At 50.9% G+C, this 20,224-nt stretch overlaps 1 protein-coding gene across 4 annotated transcripts in view; it reads right to left on the bottom strand.

The window, feature by feature from the left end:
- The window catches only part of PRAG1 (PEAK1 related, kinase-activating pseudokinase 1), a 32,225-nt gene that overhangs the window by 7,571 nt on the left and 4,430 nt on the right, over positions 1-20,224 (bottom strand). The window contains exons 1-4 of one of the 4 annotated variants that reach the window (XM_033060167.1): positions 17,754-17,813; positions 14,892-15,285; positions 11,947-13,754; positions 3,037-3,188 (exon numbers count right to left, since the gene is read on the bottom strand). In XM_033060167.1, the coding sequence (XP_032916058.1) occupies positions 3,037-3,188; positions 11,947-13,754; positions 14,892-15,248 (2,317 nt within the window). In that variant the 5' untranslated portion in view covers positions 15,249-15,285; positions 17,754-17,813. Of the gene's footprint in view, positions 1-3,036; positions 3,189-11,946; positions 13,755-14,891; positions 15,286-17,378; positions 17,659-17,753; positions 17,814-20,224 lie in introns of those variants that run through there. The other 3 variants (XM_033060166.1, XM_033060169.1, XM_033060170.2) reach the window with 3 other exon arrangements.

Genomic DNA, 20,224 nt, shown 5'->3' with positions numbered 1-20,224 from the left:
TTTAAATAATTGCTTCTGTTAGTAAAGGCAGAGAAATCCTCTTGTCCCTATCATTTTTGACAGTAAATTGCTCTGTGCCTAGTAAGTAAAGACCCAACATATTTTGGGGGTGTTTCTTACACTGTACAATTGCCTGGCAAGGTCTTGCTCTCAGACTCCAAGTCAGCGGCGAAAACATGGAGTTTCCAGAGCTCTGACTCTTAATTTTATTGCTGCACAGTGTGGCTCTTGGAAAGACAGAACCTCCACTACATGATGGTTGATCTTGCTAAGGAAATACAGTAATTTCACAATTATAAGCTGCACCATTTTGACTACAGTTTTGGTCCAAACCCGGAAGCGCAGTTTGTACTCCGGAGCAGCTAATATATGAACAAAGTTCAGAAATTTCCCAACGCGGAAGTGTGAGCCGCGAGCTGAGCTCACGAATTGAGCACCTGCCAGTAAAACCTGCGATCGTGCGATTGCTACAAATTGGTCACAGTAATTTCACGACCATAAGGTGCACTGGACTATAAGGTGCACCTTCAGGAGTCGGCAAATTTCGCAACTTTGTACATTATATAAGGCACAGCGGACTATAAGGCGCATTTTTTTTTTTTTGCCACAAAGATCCATGCCGCGTGCAACAAAAAAACTAATTAGTAACGGAATCCCACGATTGTGGAGTTTGCTGGCAGGTGCTCAATTTGCAAACATTTTTCACAGATTGGTGTAGCCTTTAAACGCAGCTCCAAGCGCCCTCCCCATGCACGGGGCCCAGCACTCCCGCCTGCCCCCAGTTGGCGAGGTGGGGCTCGGGGCGGCCGTGGCTCGCGGCTGCCGCGGTTCAGGGCGGCCACAGTTCACACCTCAGGGTTGCTGCAGTTCAGGGTGGCTCGGGACCGTCCGTGGTTTGGGGCAGCACAGCGCTGCCCGTTCCCTCTCTCCCTGTGCGGCTGCCGCTGGCCAAGGGTTGGGCAGTCCCGCTCAGCCTGCGTGGCCGTCGAGGGCTGGGACCGGAAGCTGGGTGGTCCCTCTCAGTCCGCGCGGCCGCCAGGGGCTGGGACCGGGGACTAGCCAGTGCTGCCCAGCCCGCACACCCATCACTGGCCGGGGGCTGGCCGCTCCTGCCCCACCTCGCGGTTCGGCGTTCCCATGGCACTACCCCCCTCGCGGCTTGGTTCACGGCTCACACTTTTTTTTTGCAGCGAAGAGCTGTTCCGCGTGCAATAAAGTAACGAATTACTGGCAGTTTGCAAACATTTTTCACAGACTGGCGTAGCCTTTAAACGCAGCCCCAGGTTCCCTCCCCATGCTGTGGGCCCCCACACTCCCACTTGCCCCCCACACCAGCTGGCGCGGCTCGCAGATCCTGGCTACCACCACGCGGTCATGGGTCCCGGCTTCCCCTGCCCGGCAGTCACAGCTGCCGTGGGCCCAGGCACTCCTGCCCAGCGCCAGCCAGCGTAGCTCTGCTTTTTCTTCCCCCTGCGCCCGGGCCGGCACTGCCCAGCTTCTTGTTCCTCCCGCGCCCGGCGCCGCCCAGCTTCTTCTTCCCCTCGCACCGGGGCCAGGGCCGGCGGCAGCTCCCTCCCTCCCCACACGGCGGCAGAGGCCAGGACCGGGGCCAGCGGCAGCTCCCTCCCTCCCTGCGCAGCTCCTGCCAGCTGCAGCTGCCCAGTCCCACACCCCTCGCGACTCGGCGCTCCTGCGGCACCGCCCCCCCATTGTGGCTCACACTTCTGGTTTGGCAAGTGTCGCAACTTTGTCCATTATATAAGGTGCGCCAGACTATAAGGCGCACTTCCGGGTTTGGGAGAAAATTTTAGTCAAAAGGGTGCACCTTATAGTCGTAAAATTACTGTACTCTGTTGCGCGGCAGGGGGAGGCGGGCTCCCGCCGCAACGCGGCCCGGGGGAAGGTAGGCTTGGCCCCGGTCCGGGAAGAATGCGGGCTTGGCTCCGTCCCACCGCCATCCCGGCCCAGGGGAAGGCAGGCTTGGTCCCGGCCCAGGGAAAAGGTGGGCTTGGCTCCGTCCAATCGGCACCCCGGCCTGGGGGAAAGGCGGGTTTGGCTCCAATCCACTGGCACCCGGCCCAGGGGAAAGGTGGGCTTGGCTCTGCCCGCTGGTACCAGGGAAGGCAGGCTTGGCTCCGTCCTGCCGGCACCCCGGCACGGGGGAAGGAAGGCTTGGCTCCGTCCCGCCAGCAGCCCAGCACGGGGGAAGGCAGGCTTGGCCCCAGCCCAGGAGAATGGTGGGCTTGGCTCCGTCCCGCCATCACCCTGGCCCAGGGGAAGGTGGGCTTGGTTCCCGCCGGCACCGCGGGGGGAGCAGCAGTCGCGAATTGAGCACCTGCCAGTAAAACCCGCGATCGTGTGATTGTTACAAATTGGTTACTTTGTTGCATGAAGGTGCGGTTTATAATCCAGTGTGGCTTATATATTGCCAAGGAACGAAAAGTTGCTGACACTTGACAGTGCAGCTTATAATCAGGTGCGGCCTATAATCGTGAAATTACTGTACTTTCTGAGACGCTGAATACGTTAGTGCGCGTCTAAGCTATGCACTGATGAGAAAAGTGCCTTCACAGTAATTATTTTTTAATCTCAGTCATTTGAGTGTGGGCAGATTTTTTCCCCTTAAGAAATAACTGGGAACACCATGAGAGGGAGAGATCACCTCTAGTACAAAACTCCTTCTGGTATTCCTCAAATCTATGTAGGACTTTCTATAGCAGGGCTACTTGTGACACTGTGAAATGCATGAAGCACAAGCAAGATTGTTTTTATATGGAGATTTTATCCAGACCAAAGGGGATCTACAGGGTGAATGATTCAGCATGTGCTGAATGAAAGAGTAAAAAGCCTGTGATGTTGGTCTGACTCTGCGACATTTATCTAAAGTGCATCAAGAGGCAGAAGGGCAGAAGTGGAGAGATGAAGGGTCATGGGGGAGCTGAAGACTGGACCCTTGTGATCCCTGCTCTGAGGATCCTGTCCCAGCAGTGGGCCTCAGGTACAATGCTACCTCTCCAGAACCCGGTGGTCACTTACTGCCATTGCTGCCGGTCTGTGTATCCGAGTCAAGGCTGTCGCTGGAGCCCGCTGTGAAGCTGACATGGGCGCTCCTGAAAGGTGGGCTGAGGCTCTCTGCAGAGCTGTTGCTGACTCTCTCCAATTCAGTGTTACTTGGGTTCATTTTCAGCCTAGAGGGAGTGAAAGAGAAGTCAGGAGACAGATGGCAAAAGGATACCCTGCATGCATTTTTGCAAGGAAACTTAAGCTGAGAGTAGCCTTAGTTTGTTCTCTGCCTATCCATATACTGCACAGTCTCTTATAACACCAGACTACCTCATTCCGGTGCACTTTTCTTCTTTCTCCAGACCTGGGGAATTGCATCCTACAGACTCTAAGCAGGTTATAGGCTTGCAGTCCCCATGCCAAACTAGCTGTGCTTGAACAGAGAGAGAAAGCTGGTGAGCTAAGAGCATTCAGCCCCAGTCTGCACCTCCTTTGCCTAGAACATGTGAGGTCCTGAAGCACAAGCACATTTTGTCCACTGCCACTCAGAAGTGGGAAGCCGCCAGTGTTTGCCTTCAACAAAGTTCTCAAGGGGAGGAAGTAGCATCACTCCTGCCATTTTACAGAAGGCAGGTCAAGGCTGTGTGTGTGAACCCCGTTCCTCCATGATAGAGGCATAGGTAGCAGAAGAGTCCATCATCTCCAAACATGCATCCCAGTAACAACCAACACCTTACAAAAGAAGAAGCATCTCCGCAGAAAACCTACCACACAGTTTTTAATGTAAGACCTACAGTTTTCCATGCAGCTTCCACCTAAAAATATAAATAAATCAACCACAAACTGGGCTTATAACCTGCTAGGTCATGGTTTAAGTGATCAGTTTAGGCAAGCAGTATTTTTTACTAGGATAAAGAATTTCTCCTGCATTTTCTTATGTTTCTGCTTTGGAAAACAACAGAAACTGTTGAAATCAGGCAGCACAGAAGAGCATAAACACTCCTAGAATTGGTACAGTTCCCACTCTGTCAGGCAGAAAACAAAGGTTATCAGTCCACATTTTTAAAGTATAACTGCCAATCTGCTGATAAAATTCAACATATTGATTAAGAATATAAAATGGTTAGTGGTAGACTTGTACAGAAGTAAAAGGACTTCCACCAGCTATCTTGCTGGAAGGTATCCGGTGTTTCCTAATCAGACAGTTGAATGGCTGCTGAGAAAGACAAACAAAAGACATGCACAACTGTTTTCTTGTCACACCCTGGTCACATGCATGGGACCCCTCCTCATCCAAAACTCCCAAGGACAGCAGACACAGATTTTTATTTGAAGATTGAGAAATTTTTCATTCCCAATCCAGACAAAGCACTTACTCTTGTGTCCACACCACCACATGGAGAGCAGAGTGTATGAGAAGCCCGGAAGAAACTTCTGCCAGACTTCCTCATTTGCCTGAGCAGCCTTGGTCTAAAAATACTCGAGGGTTGATGAAAATAAGGCTCTAAAACCCAGTTCAGGTATATACTTCAGCAGAGACACTGGTCTTCCACCAGTGATGAATTTATCACAGCAACCTCTTGGGGATGATTTACAAAACTTCACAATGCACCACACAAGTCAGTATACAAAATGAGAGAGGGAGGAAAAGAGAGAGAGAGAGAGTTTGAGGGGTTTATGTCCGTAATGACTAATGCTGTTGAAAGCAACCAACTGCATTTAAGCCTTTTTTTTTTTTTTACTATAAAGATGCAACTTTATCCTATAACTTTCTCAGATGTTTAATATTTAGTAATTTGTGTGGAAAAAACACAAGGGTACACACACTCATGCCACAACGCTGTCTGATTTGGCAAGAATCAAAGAAGCATCCATCAGAAAAGAAGACTTAGCAAGATATCCGGTCTTGATTCACACAGATGAAATGCTTTCTAACGCGTTCTTTCCCCCAGTCCCCCCAAAAACTTGGTGCATTTCTATTTCTTTCCCATCACTAAACACAAACTCACGGAGCTGCCTTACCATTCCCGCACTCAGAGAGAGATGAGACTTTGCTCGGCGCGGTCCAAGGTCCGCTGCACACAGCCACACCTATTCCTCCAAGCAACGCTACACCAGCCAGAGCTGTGCTGGCTGCTGCCCTTGCTGTGCTCACTGACTTGGTGAAGTCAGATGCAGAAAGAGCCCCATTTCCTCCCCGCACTGCCGTGACTGATGTAAAGCACAGTTCCTGAATAGGTGCACCAAAATAGAAATTGTTTGCTGCTTAAACGACATCCTGCTCTTTTTTCAGATGTTACAGCCAGGCCAGCTAATACCTCATGGAAATACCTCTGCCTCACATCTCCTTCTTTCCCTATGAGCTGCTTGAAGCCCAGGGTGCAGCCTGCACAGATCAAAATACCATGCACTCTACCAAAGAATTACTACTGAAAACTTGCTAAGATCAAACTCTCCCATTTCAGCAAAATTCCACCCCAAGAGCTGAACAGTTCATTGCTGCAACAGCCTGTGGGACCCCGATTTATAGCTAACCCAAACATCCCCTGCTTTGCTAGTGTTCCATCCACCTCACCTGAGAGCAAGGACACAGGTGGCTATATTCTGTCTTGCCCTTTTCACCAAAGGCTATTGGAAATCACCAAAGGGTGTTGAAAATAAAGAGCACAACCCATCTTAAACCCAAAGAAAATACTGGATTTGTGCCCTGCACCACTCTTGTAAATATCTGTGGACTACACTCCTCTTCAGAAAGATGTAACAGTAGTTAATTTACATAAATTTTAAAATGCCTGCTCAGCACCTAAAACATAACCAGCAACTTCAAGAGCATCACCAGAACCTTCATTGTATGCTTAAAGAACAGGTCACCAGAGTAGCTCTCCCATGTAATAACCTAAACCCACAGGATTTCACAGATTTTCAGCTCTCCAACTATTCTGTTAGCTTTAAATACACTTCAATTACAGTAATTTCACGATTACAAGCTGCACTGACTATAAGCCACATCGCCAGCTGTTGGCAAACGTTTTGTTCTTTGTCCATACACAAGCCACACCCAATTATGAGCCGCTCTGTTGTTCGCATTGAGGACCCGTGTGCAACAAAGTTGCCAAATAGTAACAGAATCGCAGTATGGAGGGGTTTACTGGCTCAGCTCAGGCTGTGAGGGCTTGGGGCTGGCCGCCGCTGCCGCTGGGCTCGCGCCCCCCCGGCCCGGCGCTCCGCCGCGGTGGCAGGGGGGCACGGAGTCCGCCGGCACCCACAGTGGTGGTGGGAGGTGGGGATGGAGCCCCCCTGCTCCCGCGATGGCAGCACGCAGGGACGGGAGCCCCCCCGCCTCCCCTCAAGCCGTGGGGCCAGCAGGAGGGAGCCCCCTGCCTCCCCCCGCGCCGCGGGGCCAGCCGGAGGGAGGCCCCCACCTCTCCTGGGCCGCGGGGCCAGCAGGAGGGAGCTCCCTCGCCTCACCCCCCCCCACCCCATGCCGTCTGCACGGAGCCCAGCTCCACCCGCCTGGTTCTTTTCCTGGCAATCCAGTTCCCAACACCTGGTTCTTCTGCTGATCCAACTCCCAGCATTGCAGTTTTTCTGTAACACTCCTGTGCTCTGTGTCCTCCTGCAGCAAGCAGTAGCAACAACACAGGCAATCTTGGCACTCCTCAGGCTCTTTCTCCCTGGTTGCATTCAGCAATGACAGGTGTGGGGAAGTGCTATGCTGCACCTTTGCAACCCCATGCCAGCACACTCAGAAAATCTCAGAAGTTTTTTTTGGCACTGTCTTTTGAAAGTGGCATTAATTGTGATAAAAGCAGTTCAAGATGAAAAACAGCATCCCTGTGTTCTTTCTTTAAGAGGCACATGAAATAAATTAGCCATCAAGGTTTTGGAGCCTAAAAGAAACCACGAGGATCATTTAAGCCTTATCTTCTGCACAAGAGAGACATAAATTTCAGCAAAGATTTATTCCTTGTGCCAAGAAACTGAAGGCCATTCTAGAACATTTTAAACCAAAGAGCATTAAATCATCATTGCACATAAATGTCCTGGGAATCCTAGTCTCCCCAGTGAGCTCCTTCCCTAGCCAACCACCTTCCCAGCTTTTGGAAGAAGACCAGCCACCATCTTCCCTTTCCAGCCTTTTTCCCCCTAATTGTAAGTACAGTAAATTCACGAATACAAGCCGCACTGAGTATAAGCCGCATCGCCGGGTGTTGGTAAACATTTTGTTTTTTGTCCATAAATAAGCCGCACCTGAGTATAAGCCACACCTGAGTATAAGCCGCTCTGTCATTCGCAGCGAGAACCTGTGTGCAACAAAGTTGCCAAATAGTAACAGAATCACGGCAGGGCAGGGTTTACTGGCTCGGCTCGGGCCATGAGGGCTCGGGGCTGCCGACAGGGCTGGGTGGCCCAGCTTGGCACTGCCACTTGGCGAGGCCGCTCAGGGCTGGCCGCCCCCACCGCTGGGCTCGGTCACCCCGGCCCAGCGCTGCCGCTTGGTGGCAGGAGGGGCACAGAGCCCGCTGGCACCTGCGGCAGCGATGGGAGGCGGGGATGTAGCCTGCCTGCTCCTGCGGCAGTGGCATGTGGGGACGGGAGCCCCCTGAGCCACGGGGCCAAGCAGGAGAGAGCTGCCCTGCCTTCCCCCAAGCCGCGGGGCCAAGCAGGAGAGAGCTGCCCCACCTTCCCCATCCCCTGTGCTGCCTGCACGGAGCAGCTCCACCCGCCGCGCAACAGAGTAACCAATTTGTAACAACCGCGCAAATGCAGGGTTTTACTGGCAGGAGCTCAACTTTGCACTGACTTGGTTTGCACTCCCGGGGTTGAAAATGTCAGAAAATTATTCACATATTGGCCGCTCCTGAGTATTAGCCACATTTCCGGTATGGGAGCAAAATTTTGGTCAAAACAGTGCGGCTTGTATTTGTGAAATTACTGTAATTACACTTGTCATCCTGTTTCAGACTAAACATCAAATATCTATAATCTTTCAAACAAGCAGAAAAAGAGGACTGTGTGAAGAAACAGTTGCAAGAGATCCAGAGTAGCTTTATACAGGTCAAAACAGGCACAAGTTCATTATTTTCCTTTTTTGTGATAACTTTTAAACCTCTCTGAAATCGCTCTTTCTGCCATCCTAAGAGACAGCTTACTTCCAAAACAGAGCTTCCTCAGTCTCTGGAAGGAATTTACCCTGTAAAAATCTTTTCCCTTTTAATTGTTAAAGCCAAGATGAATAAAACAAAATCTAGACTCACTTTCTTTCTCTGCTTTATAACTATTCAAACACACATTCAAGTTTTCCTTAAAATAAACAATTAAATTTCATTAGGAAAGTCAAACAAGCAAACTTATTTTTCCAGCATTAAATCAAATGCCTTGCTGCAGCTTGAGATCTAGAAGGAAAAAGGACGGTTACATGCCTTTCCCGAAACTGAGATGACTCCTGATCTGCTAAGCCCCCAGCACTAAGCCTGTGTCACAACCAGGTCTACACTGGCTTCACCTCCATTTGCCACAGGAGCCTCTGCAGCTGAGCCACCAGGGAATGCCCTGGGCTGAGGCGCTCTGTCTGTGTGAGAAGTACGTAAAGCCTAACAGAAGGATCAGTGGTTGTTCCATCAGGGACAAAGACGTGTCCACAGGCTTCTCGGACAAGGAGAGTATGGGTAGTCTCAGAGTCATGTTTGTGATTCTGCTTCTTCAGGTATTTGGCTGTAGCCCAGGACGAATGGAGGGGATGTTCCTCCAGCAGCAGGCAATGGCCAGAAGCTGCAACAATTGCCCAGGGTGACACAGTGCCAATATAGTGATTTTACCAGCCATGCATGCAGCGATCCCTTCCACTGCCCTGGTTCCTGTGTTGACACGCTTAGAGCAGCCAGTTTTGTTTGAGACAAAAACAAAAGCACACTCAAAGCAAAGAAACAAAGCAGGGCTTGCAAAACCTTAGTCTGATCAGATCACCTTACTGCTTCTCAGCCAGCTGGGCTTTGGCTTCTGCAGCTGAAAGCAGGACTACAGTAATTTCACGAATACAAGCCGCACTGACTATAAGCCGCATAGCCGGGTGTTGGCAAACATTTCGTTCTTTGTCCATAAATAAGCCGCACCTGAGTATAAGCCGCTCTGTCGTTCGCAGCGAGGACCCGTGTGCAACAAAGCTGCCAATTAGTAACAGAATCGCGGCAGGGCGGGGTTTACTGTCTCGGCTCGGCCATGCGGGTTCGGGGCTGCCGACAGGGCTGGGTGGCCCAGCTCGGCACTGCCGCTCGGTGGAGCCACTCGAGGCCGGCCGCCGCCACCGCTGGGCTCGCTCACCCCGGCCCGGAACTGCCCCGCGGCGGCAGGGGTTGCACAGAGCCCGCCGGCACCCGCGGCGGCGGTGGGAGGCGGGGATGGAGCCTGCCTGCTCCTGCGGCGGCGGCATGCGGGGACGGGAGCCCCCCGAGCCGCGGGGCCAGTAGCATGGAGCCCCCCACCTTCACCCCCGGCCACGGGGCCTGCAGCATGGAGCCGTCTGCCTCCCCCCGAGCCATGGGGCCAAGCAGGAGAGAGCTGCCCCGCCTTCCCCCGAGCCGCGGGGCCAAGCAGGAGAGAGCCCCTGCCTCTCCCCAGCCGCGGTGCCAAGCAGGAGAGAGCCCCTGCCTCCCCCCAGCCGCGGTGCCAAGCAGGAGAGAGCTGCCCCGCCTTTCCCCGAGCCACAGGGCCAAGCAGGAGAGAGCCCCAGCCTCTCCCCAAGCCGCGGGGCCAAGCACGAGAGAGCCCCTGCCTCCCCCCAGCCGCGGGGCCAAGCAGGAGAAAGCTGCCCCGCCTTCCCCCGATCTGTGGGGCCAAGCAGGAGAGAGCCCCTGCCTCCCCCCGAGCTGCGGGGCCAAGCAGGAGAAAGCCCCTGCCTCTCCCCGAGCCACGGGGCCAAGCAGGAGAGAGCCCCTGCCTCTCCCCGAGCTGCAGGGCCAAGAAGGAGAGAGCCCCTGCCTGCCCCCGAGCCGCGGGGCCAAGCAGGAGAGAGCTGCCCCACCTTCCCCACCCCCTGTGCTGCCTGCACGGAGCAGCTCCACCCGCCGCACAACAGAGTAACCAATTTGTAACAACCGCGTAAATGCAGGGTTTTACTGGCAGGATGCTCGACTTTGCAGTTTGCACTGACTTGGTTTGCACTCTCGGGGTTGAAAATGTCAGAAAATTATTCACATATTGGCCGCTCCTGAGTATAAGCTGCATTTCCGGTGTGGGAGCAAAATTTTGGTCAAAACGGTGCGGCTTGTATTCATGAAATTACTGTAAGTTCTTTTGAGTAAGGTGCCCCACAGCTCAGTTACAGGTATCAAGGCGCTTGGGAGACAAATACCTGTAGCACTTCTGCCACAGCGGGTATCCAACACCTACCTCAACCTGGGTTTACAGCTCTGCCAGAGATCCCAGTCATGGATGCCATGTGTTCCCTGACCTCAGTTTCCCTGCCTGCTTTTATATAGGCTTTCTAGCACACAGATGCTTTCATCAGGATGACTCAAAAGCAACTGTTAGAACCGGCACAGCCCAATTGCACCAGGAGCATGAAATAGCCCCTCAAAGGGGCAGAAAATGCTCCACACTCCTCTGGTGTCATTAACACCAACATAGAGGACAAGAGCAAATCATCTGTGTGCTCATTTGCCTGTGGGTCTTTTGTTTCCTCTGACTCCAGGAGGCATGTGGCATCACAGCAGGAAGCCCAGCATTAAGGAGACCTGAAGCCACTTGCTCTTCCCTTCCCTTCCCCTCCCCCTTCCCTTTCCCTTCTGAAACCTCTTTGGTTTGTTCACCTCTTGGTCAATTTAAAACACTAGTTTCCTGGGCTAGCCAATCCTAAAACACATCGAAAATTCACAGTCTCAACTTGGAGGTCAGTGATGCCCACATGTAATCTTGACCATGGACCCCAAGGCCAAGTTCTCCTCCAAACACATATCCCTTCTTCTCTTGACTTTTAAATCAAGGAGCTGGAGTCAAATTTGTTGTGCAATGCACAGTTTCAGGCAGCAAAACTGCTACATACAAATACAGGACATTCGCAAAAGGCAAAAGTATCCTTCACTAGTATGCTCAGACATCATAATTAAAGGAGAGAAAAACTAATTTTCTTCCCTCATTTTACCTTTGTTTCTTTGTTTCCTTTCTTTTTTTTTTTTTCGGTGATGCACACAGCTATAGATACTAAATGTACATACAGTACTGTAAGTCTGACCGTTTTGTTTTTTAATTGCTTAGCAGGGCTATTTCCTTCCCAGATGGACAGTTCCCTCACTTTTGTTTTTTAGGGCCTACAGTTGCCCTGCCGCAAACCTGACTTCCAGGAAAGCAGAGCGCAGAAGGCTGCCTGAAGCCAGGTGGCTCCCACACATAACAAGCCCACATAGAGCCAGCTCCAATTACCTGCTTGTAGGCAAGGAGCCCTCCCTGGCAAATTGCAGCTTTGAGAGCTCACCCTGAAAGCAGAAAGTCATTAGAGCCAAACCAAAAATGTTGATTTTGGAGGACCCTGTTATTAGCATAAAGAAATTTGCCCAGTCCCACCTACAAGTGAAGATTGCAACCCCAGGTTTTCTATGCTATTCAACATCAAGTAACTGCCAAAACAGAATGAATCTGATCTCGAAAATACAAGCCATTCTGGGCATGGACCTTTTTCTCACTTGACTATTGGGATTCAGACCATACCTTGCAGCCCTGAAGGGTTCTTACAAGTGCACATGGCATTCCAACCAAGACTTTTTCAGACTAAAAAGACAAATAACTTTTCAGCTGTGCAGTCATCTCCCATGCTCCTGAAAACCCACCTTTGGACAGAAAAGAAGGAAAAAAGAATAGGAAGCACCTCCTAGTCAATGAACTCCTGCAGCAACCATCCCAATTGCAAAGGGTTAATAGACCACGATGCACACACTCATGGAACTGTACCTAGACTGCTTTTTCGGCGGTGGTGGCGGTGCAAACTCCACACCATTGTTCTTGTCTTTAGGGAAATCAAAGGAGAAAGAAGATTTGGTCATTCCGGTCTGCCTCTCCAGTATAGGGCCATCATCCACAAAGTCAGATCCAGCTCTTCCACTCGCTGCTCCTACTGTCCAAGCATGGTTTAAGACCACCTGCTCCTCCTCCTCCTCCTCTATTCGGCACTGCTTGGTCCACATTGGGTTACAGTATTTCTGCCTCCTGTCATAGAATGAGCCTGCCATACCTCTACAGAACTCCTCCACAGAGACCCCATTCACATGAGTGCAGGGAGAAGGGGTCGCCCCAAAGGCACCTGTATCAGTACAGCTCCTTGGCAGAAGCTGAGCACCAGCTCCATCATGGCTGTTGTCCTCACCAAACCTTCCCACATGGGAGCTGACTGGGGGCACACGTCTCCCCTCAATGCCTGGCTGGCTGGTTTTGGACATCTTTGGGGGGATGGCTGGACTCTCAGTAAGTGAGGTCTTGACAGGAGCTGCCAGATGAAATCTTGTGCTGTTTTCATATCCAGATGCTTGAGAAATCTGTCCAGACTCAATAGCAGATAATGAAGTCCCAAATTCAGGGTGGGAAGTGGGGCTGATACATGGCCACTGAACTCCTACTGCTGAGTCAGGGCTGCTGAGGAATATTGTCTTGTGATCATCCTCAGTGTGTGCTGTCATTATAGTTATCTTTGCTGCCACCTGGCCAGTGGAGTCCTGGTGTTCCTTCTCACCTCCTGAAACCCAGGCACCATCCCTCCACAATCCATCAGCTTTCTCTTTGGCAGTGCCATGGGCCAGCTTCTCCGCTTTTGCCTGGTTGCCAACAGCCTTCAGCTGTGCCTTCCTCCGCTTGGTGCTCTCAGCATAGATGGGATCACTATGGGCTGGCTCAGTGAGACGAGGGCACTGAGGCTCCACCAGAGCCTCCTGTGGGGTGCTTGAACCCTCAGTGCACAGGCCACCAGTGACAAAGGGCTCCCCAGTGAGAGGTAAGTCCTCATCCTCCTGGGACAAAACAAGGGCAGCTGCCTTGCAGCTCCCTGTGCTCTCAGGGAGGGTGGCAGGCTTGGTGCGGAGAGCCAGGTTTTTCCTGTCTGAACACAAGGCATAGGGAAGGGGATCACTCTGGCCTTTTGTGATGCAGAAGCCCACAGCTCTGTGCTCCTCTTTGCTGAACTTGACTACCCGGCCGCTTGGCCTTGGAACCTCCTGAGCATCCTGCTGCCTCCATCCACTGGGAGTGTTACTCTCCTTCTCACACTGTGCAGCCTTTTCCTCTGTGCAACACAGCTCCCACAGGATGGGGTCCTCTTTGAGGCAGCTGGTGATTGAACAGTACTCACCCCCTTCACTTTCAAAGATGGAGTAGATGTGACCACAGTCAGGAGGGAGTGCTGCTGCTTCTCTAGCTTGAGAGGAAGTGTTTCTGCTGGAATTAGTGGTGCTTCTGTCCCCCAAAGCAGACAGATTAGGGCAGGGGACCTGATGAGGCAGTGCAAACTTGTCTTTAACTCTGTCCTCCTGCTTGCCCACTTCATCCACAAGTTCCAGGCTGTGGATGGAGACATTTCTCTCCACCCGACCCTCCAGACCACGCAGACCCACCATGGAGTAGCTGGGAGGACAGCAAGACAAGCAGTCATTGGGCTGGTTGTGAAGGAAGGGCTTTCTCACACCACCACTGGCAAAACTGTCAAGGCAGATACACTGTGCATCTCCTGATTTTAGGAGGAGATGCTCGCCAGGAATCATACCCCAACTGACCTGTATGGGTCAAAAAGATAAATGCTCTTTCAGAACATGCATATGCAAAATGGAAGACAAGTACAACAAACCCACAAACTGCAAAAACAAAAGGCCAACTCTGCAGAACAGTACTCTGGAATTCACCATCTATTTTGCTGTGCTCACCCCACCGCTAATTTCCACAAACCTTTCCTGATAAAACTACACTTGTCACATTTCCCAGATCATTTGAAATCCTTGCATTATCAACAATGGCAACGCACTGGAATAAGGCTTTCTCCTTTCTCTTCCTATGGGTTTGCTGCCAGAAACATGTCCAACCTGTCATCCTGTCTGTGAATCACTGTGCAATTAAAGATTCAGAGAGCGAAGGAATATTTTCACCTCTGGTTATTTTCATTTCATTTCACACTGCTCCAAAGTGTGTGACTCCAGAACATAGACACAGACTATTACGGGTTATCCTGGAATAGCAGCTTGGCCAGGCTCAGAAGTAGGGATTGGGGAGCAGACATGCCAAATCTGCATGCACAGATCAAATGCCACCAACATGGGCAGCTTGCACTCGTGTGCCCTTCACCCCTTAAAAGAAAAGAAAGGGACAGCAGTGGGAGGCTAAGAGTGCTAGTGAGCCCTGACTCACCTCTGGGGCATGGGGAAATAGGAGCACACCTATGCCACAGGCAGTGGGGCAGCAGCCTGTGCGTCACTCTGCTGAGGCACTGCTGGTATCAACTGGTCAGGGTGAGGAGCTACACCCACAGGAAATTACCACTCTGGCAAAGATTGCTAGGAAAGAGTAGGAAGGCAGGGCACTTTCTTCCTCACCCACAAAGAACATGGATCCAGTCAGCACTGACTGCAACCAGACAAGATATCATTTCAGTAAAACTTTCCAGGAAAATAATCTGCATCCTCATTTTAAAAACAGAAGGTCCTAAAGAAACAATGTATTTTTAAGCTCCTCTGCATATGGCTTGTGAGCAACAGCTCATTCAGCTTCATCCAAAGACAGACTGGAAAACCAATATATGGCTTAAAGATCTGAGCCAAGATTGAAAGGAAAAACAAAGGGAAGGAAATATTTGTAACAGATATTCCTAGTACTCCGAGGTAAGTAACAGGAAGTCATGCTTTGACTGGATTAATCATTACCTGTGACAGATCTGCATTCATATTCACATCTGCCCACGTGTCAGAAACATCCAAGTTTATCATTGTTGGCTTCACAGCAATTGTTGGCTTTGAGAAGTGGAAAGTATTTACGCCTTCGTCTTCCAATACAAGGCTCTCCAGCTTAGTCCTAGCTCCATCTGGGAGCACGCCACAAGCTCCCACACCTGTTGGTGTTTGCAGCTGATAGGAACTCTTTGGGTTGAAGCAGCTTTTGCAGGAGCCAGGCTTCCAAACGTGTTCCACAAAGTCACTGCACGCAGACATCTTCAAATCTTCATGGGTCAGACTGAGAGCCCACTGCATCTTCTGCACTGCCCTCCAGTGCTCATTTTGCATTTGCTCCCGAGCCACTTGAAAAGGATCACCTAGTCATCTGGAAAAGCACAACACTGTCTGATTAGCTTGATTATGCCCCCCAAGTGGGAAGATTTTTAATAGGACAGGTGATCATTACACTTACTCTGCCTTCATCACAAAGGCATATTTTTTACAAGGCTTTTTTCACAGCTTAGCTAAAGCCCACACAATCACTTGAAAACCCTCAACTTCTAAGCATCTCTGTAATAGAGAAGACATCAAGTGAACAGCATTCCTATGTGGCTTGATTCCCTGCTTAATCAGCATGTATAACCAGCCTCATGCAAGGTTTAGATCAAGGGTAAAGAAAAGGGGTCTTGGAAATAGCTCTTTACAGCCCCACAAGCAGAGTCCAACAGGAAAAATTTCTTCTCCAAAATGGCATCCTCTCTCTGGAAAATAAAAAGGCCTGGAAACACAAGGACCAGAATCAGAGACTGTGTAACCAAGGGGACCAGCAACTACCTTCCTTCACCCAGAAGCACCACTGTGATTACTGCCGTGGTACACACAGGCTTCTCTCCCACCCGGTGAAAGTCAATTAGCAAGGCTGGGGCCGGCACTGATTTGAGCAAGTGTCTGGCAGAATGCTCTTGTCTGCCAAGAGCCACAAATAACAGTGTCAGCTCGCTGAAACAATTCATTGTCTGCAAGGGAAGAAACGTTTTGCTCTTGGATTACTTACAGACTCCATCTTCCTTCCCCAGGAGGGAAATGCCCCAGGAACAAGATATTCCTGCACTCCTGTGTTCAGGTTCCCAGCACACCCTTTCTGGCCTGATCTGATTGCACTCTAGCCAGTAGCTAGATACCTGGAAATAACAACTTTGGAGACATTTCTGAGGAGGACTCCCACAAAACTGAATTAATCCACAGTGGATTAGGAAAGATCAGAGAATGCAGCCGGCTGTTATGGGTGTCAGGACGCACAATTCCCCCATGTGGCTCCACAGAGTTCTTCCTCATTTAACCAAGTTTAGGTCATCATCCTCTGGCCAGCTGATCCCCAGGTAAACTGCGGCCCCTTTCCTGAGGGTCTCCAAGTGAACAGGCACTTTTACACTCCAACCCTGGAGGCACATGAGCAAAATTTACCAGCCTGATCCTTAAGCACTTTCTCCACGCAGGCAATACTGGAACACTACCAGAGCTATGGGCACTTTTGCAATTGCATGCACCCCTAAACCAGCTTGCACTGCAGTAAAGACTCTTGCCTCTGGGCTCAGAGATTCCCTGGCCAGCCCCTCCAACAGCCACCCACACTGTATGGCATAAAGACAGACAACTAATAAGAGACTGGGTGGGACAAAGTGAAGGGGAAGAGAGCCACCGACCCACAAGCATCATTAAATTCAAGTGCCACCTATGGGAAGGGTGTCTTTGATCGGCTAAATCATCACCACCTGCAGACTCCTTCTGTCTGGCAGGCTAATAAATTAAGATCTATTTCTCGAAAAAGCAGGAAAAAGGGGGAATATCGGTGAGATTCACCAATCAAATTGCTGTGTGTCTTTTTTTAGGGAAGACACTGTTTTATACAGGCTTTTTTATGGACTTCATAGAGTCGGAATTAACCAAAGAGCAGCGAATCACTCTCAGGCATATTCCAATACTTTCAATGAGGTTAACAGTATTTGAATGAAAAAGAGCTTTAAAAATATTTTATCCTTTGTTTCCTTTTATATCTAGCATGCAGCGTCCAGCATCACCCAAAATTGAATAAGTGTCCTGATGAAAGCCAGCAAAATTAAAAGAAAAATCAAAGAGAGGGAAGCAGGCACTGGAGCCAGAAAAAACCTCTTCACTTTTGGTTTAATACTCGGTGCTGCCAAATGCCTGTTAAAGACCTGGGTTTCCCTGTCTCCAGCCGTCATTTCTCGCTGCCCAGAACCAGGGGCGGGCCCGTGTCTGCACGCCGGCTGCGCACCGGGGACCCACCCGCACCAACCTACGCGGCGGCGCGCGGGGAAACAGGCCGGCGGATAAAGGACCGAAAGCCAGGACCTGGGTCTGCCCCCGGACAAGCCGAGAGCCAGGACCTGGGTCTGAGGCATCCCCAGAACCCTGACGCGTCACGGGCCACCGACGAGGACCTGATGTAACGGCTACCTGTTCCCTAGGATAGAGATTCCAGGTTGCGGCGCAATGATGTTCCGGCGAAAAGAAAAGCCCCAAACCCCTCGCCCAAGTAGCTCTGGCTGCTAGACGGTTCCTCTGGGGCGCCGGGAAAAGTTTAGCGGGCAAAGCCCGCCGAGGCTCCCAGGGCGGGCGGAGGAGCCGGTCGGGATGGGAGCGCGCCCCGAGCCTGCTACAAACCCCCGCCCCGGCCCTCCTCCCGCATGCTCGGTGGGCAGCGGCGCAGCCCCGCCACCCCGCCACCCCAGGCATCCCGCCTCGAGTGGCGGCGCCGAGGTCCCTCCCAGCCCGGCCTTGTCCCGGGAGGCGGAAGTCCGGTGCCCGCCCCGGCAGCAGCTCCTCTCTCACCAGGCTCCCGCGGCGGCGGCGGGCACCGCTCGGCTCCACGCTGCGCCCGCCACGGCTGCCACCACCACCGGCCGAGTGGCAAGCGGGACCCGCGTGGGCTGGGGGGCAGCAGCCGCCCTGTCCCGGTCCCGCCCCGGTCCCGCCCCTCGGGCACGGCGTGGACATGGTCCGGGCGGGAGCGGCGCCCCCCGCGTGTCCCTGCTCCGCACAAAGCGCTCTCCCCGCACCCTGTGAAGCGTACGCGGCTCGCAGCCGCATCCCCACTCCACCTTCGCCCCAGCAGCGCTCACGCAGACGGGCCCTGTCTCAGGAACATCCTGGCGGGCATTAGCCCCGGGGCATGCGAATATCCACATAGTCGGCAGCCCAGCACAGATCCCATAGGGTCCTATGCACGAACCCACCCCGCACCCCGACACCAGCTTTGAAGACGGTAATGATCCAGCTGGAAGGCACTGGGAGCCAGAAAGTTCAGAGAGTTCACTCATCTTTGTCGAGGTTGCCAGACAGCGTCAGGGTGAAGTTCATCAGGATTTGACACCACTGTGCAAAAACTGCAGACAGCATCGCAGGAAAATCTCAGACCTCTGCTGGTGTGGGAGGCTGGGCTTCATTAAAGAGACTAGGATGAGATTTTGTTTACTGTAGTGTCCGAGCTATGCTTTAGGGCAGACTGGAAAAGGAGTAGTCTTCACTTATGCTGGTACTTGTTCTGTAGTGTGTAGTTTTGAGCATCTAAATTCTTCAAAACTAGGAAAAACCATAGCATTTCTTCCCCTGCCCTGGTCAGAGCCTTAGTTCAGTTCCTTGCTTAAGTCAGTGCTCCTTTAGTGCAACAAAGCATTCCTACTCTCATACATAATGGTGAATTTAAAAGTCAAATAGGCTTGCATAATGGAGAATCCAATCCTCAAATAACAAAACAGAAACTGGAGATATGCACAGCACTTACAGATGAAAAGTATCTTTCTCAGGAACCAATCATCCCAGTAAATTCTTCTCCTTCAGGGAATTTTGGCAGTAGCACAGTTTGCAAACATCCCGGCTGGCTGGTCTTTTGCAGTTGTGGCTGTCTGCTCACGTTATCTCTTCTTTTTTGATCAGTTACTAAAGCAATCCAGAGACCCCAGAACTCCTCCACTTAATTTGCTGTATTGCCGTAAAGACATCGCATAACGATCTACTTCTTCTTTCAAGTAAACCACTCACAATCAATTTGCTGCATCTTTTCATATGAAGGATCCCAGTGCCAGAGCATCCAGTCGTACAAGTAAATTATCTCTCAGAAATGCCTTCACCATGCTCTTCAAATGCCTTCACTGTGCTCTCTCCTAGCATGGCTCAGCTTGTCAGCGGGAGGGGAAAATGAGCTGGGAAAACAAATGGCCCAAATTTCTGACATTTTCTCTATTTTAGAAAGTTTGAGGAAAGAACCCAGCTCTAACTAGCCCGGATGAGGTTGCGGCTGCATCGCTGGCTAATCCTGGAGGGTGGTAAATTTCTTGGTAAACTTCTTCAAATTCAAGTATCTGAATTTCATACCTGAAACCTTAAAAAGGGTCTCCACTCTTTTCAATAAGAGCACTATAAATTTCTCAGCAAGCCTTCTTAGTGAAGAGTCAAGGACAGCTTTGAGAAGAAAAACCAGATTTAAAATTCATGCTATGTTCAAACTGGAACAGCATGGAACTGAGTGAATTCTCCTGAGATGTTTACCTCAAACGGGAAAACTTTTCCCATGCAGAGGCCTTGGGATTACAGGATAATTAAAATTTCTTTTTTCTAATTAAGTCAGCCTGTTAATGCTCAGAGATTTCAGTAGAAAATTGAACAATCTCTAGTTTTTATAAGACAATTATTCCATAAGGTCTGAGACCAAGCATGATGGATTTTACATGTCTGTAAAGTCACATGGTTTCCTCAGTATTCATCATTGTCCAGTTTTTGGTATTTTCTCAGTGTCCAAGAAAATTGGCAGAAAAGAAGCCCTCTCAAGTGGAAAGCAGTACATAATGCCTGCTAAAACTCCATATCCTAGCCAGCCATATGTCTCCTAATGCATTGTCTTCCAGAATGCTATCACAGCAACGAGGCACATGGCTCAGAGCAATCCTGACAGCACCAAGGGAAACTTTAGGACGACTGGAGCTTCAAGCGCTATCCCTCACTGAAAGAAGGGAGACCAACTGAGTCTTGTTTTCAAAGTGTCATCTGTAAGAGTAACCCTTTGGGACCAGGCAGACAAACAGGCCCAAACCCACAGTGAGTGTCTCTGTAGGCAGACAAAAGAAGCGAAGCTCTCTGGAAACAGGTTGAGCATCACTCATGACCAGCAAAGTTTCCCAGTTACCATGATTGCTGGTGCCAATAGTGCCTTTTACTCCAAGAGACTTAAAAATACCCACCAACAGGAAAATTGTGATACCTTTTATCAGTTATAGTCTACACTGTGTGGTTGAGCAAATCTGAGT

The sequence above is a fragment of the Catharus ustulatus genome, chromosome 5, assembly GCF_009819885.2.
Source record: "Catharus ustulatus isolate bCatUst1 chromosome 5, bCatUst1.pri.v2, whole genome shotgun sequence".
NCBI classification, from domain to species: domain Eukaryota; kingdom Metazoa; phylum Chordata; class Aves; order Passeriformes; family Turdidae; genus Catharus; species Catharus ustulatus.
The sequence above is the reverse complement of the archived record's forward strand: the minus strand, read 5'-3'. Positions and strand labels throughout refer to the sequence as shown.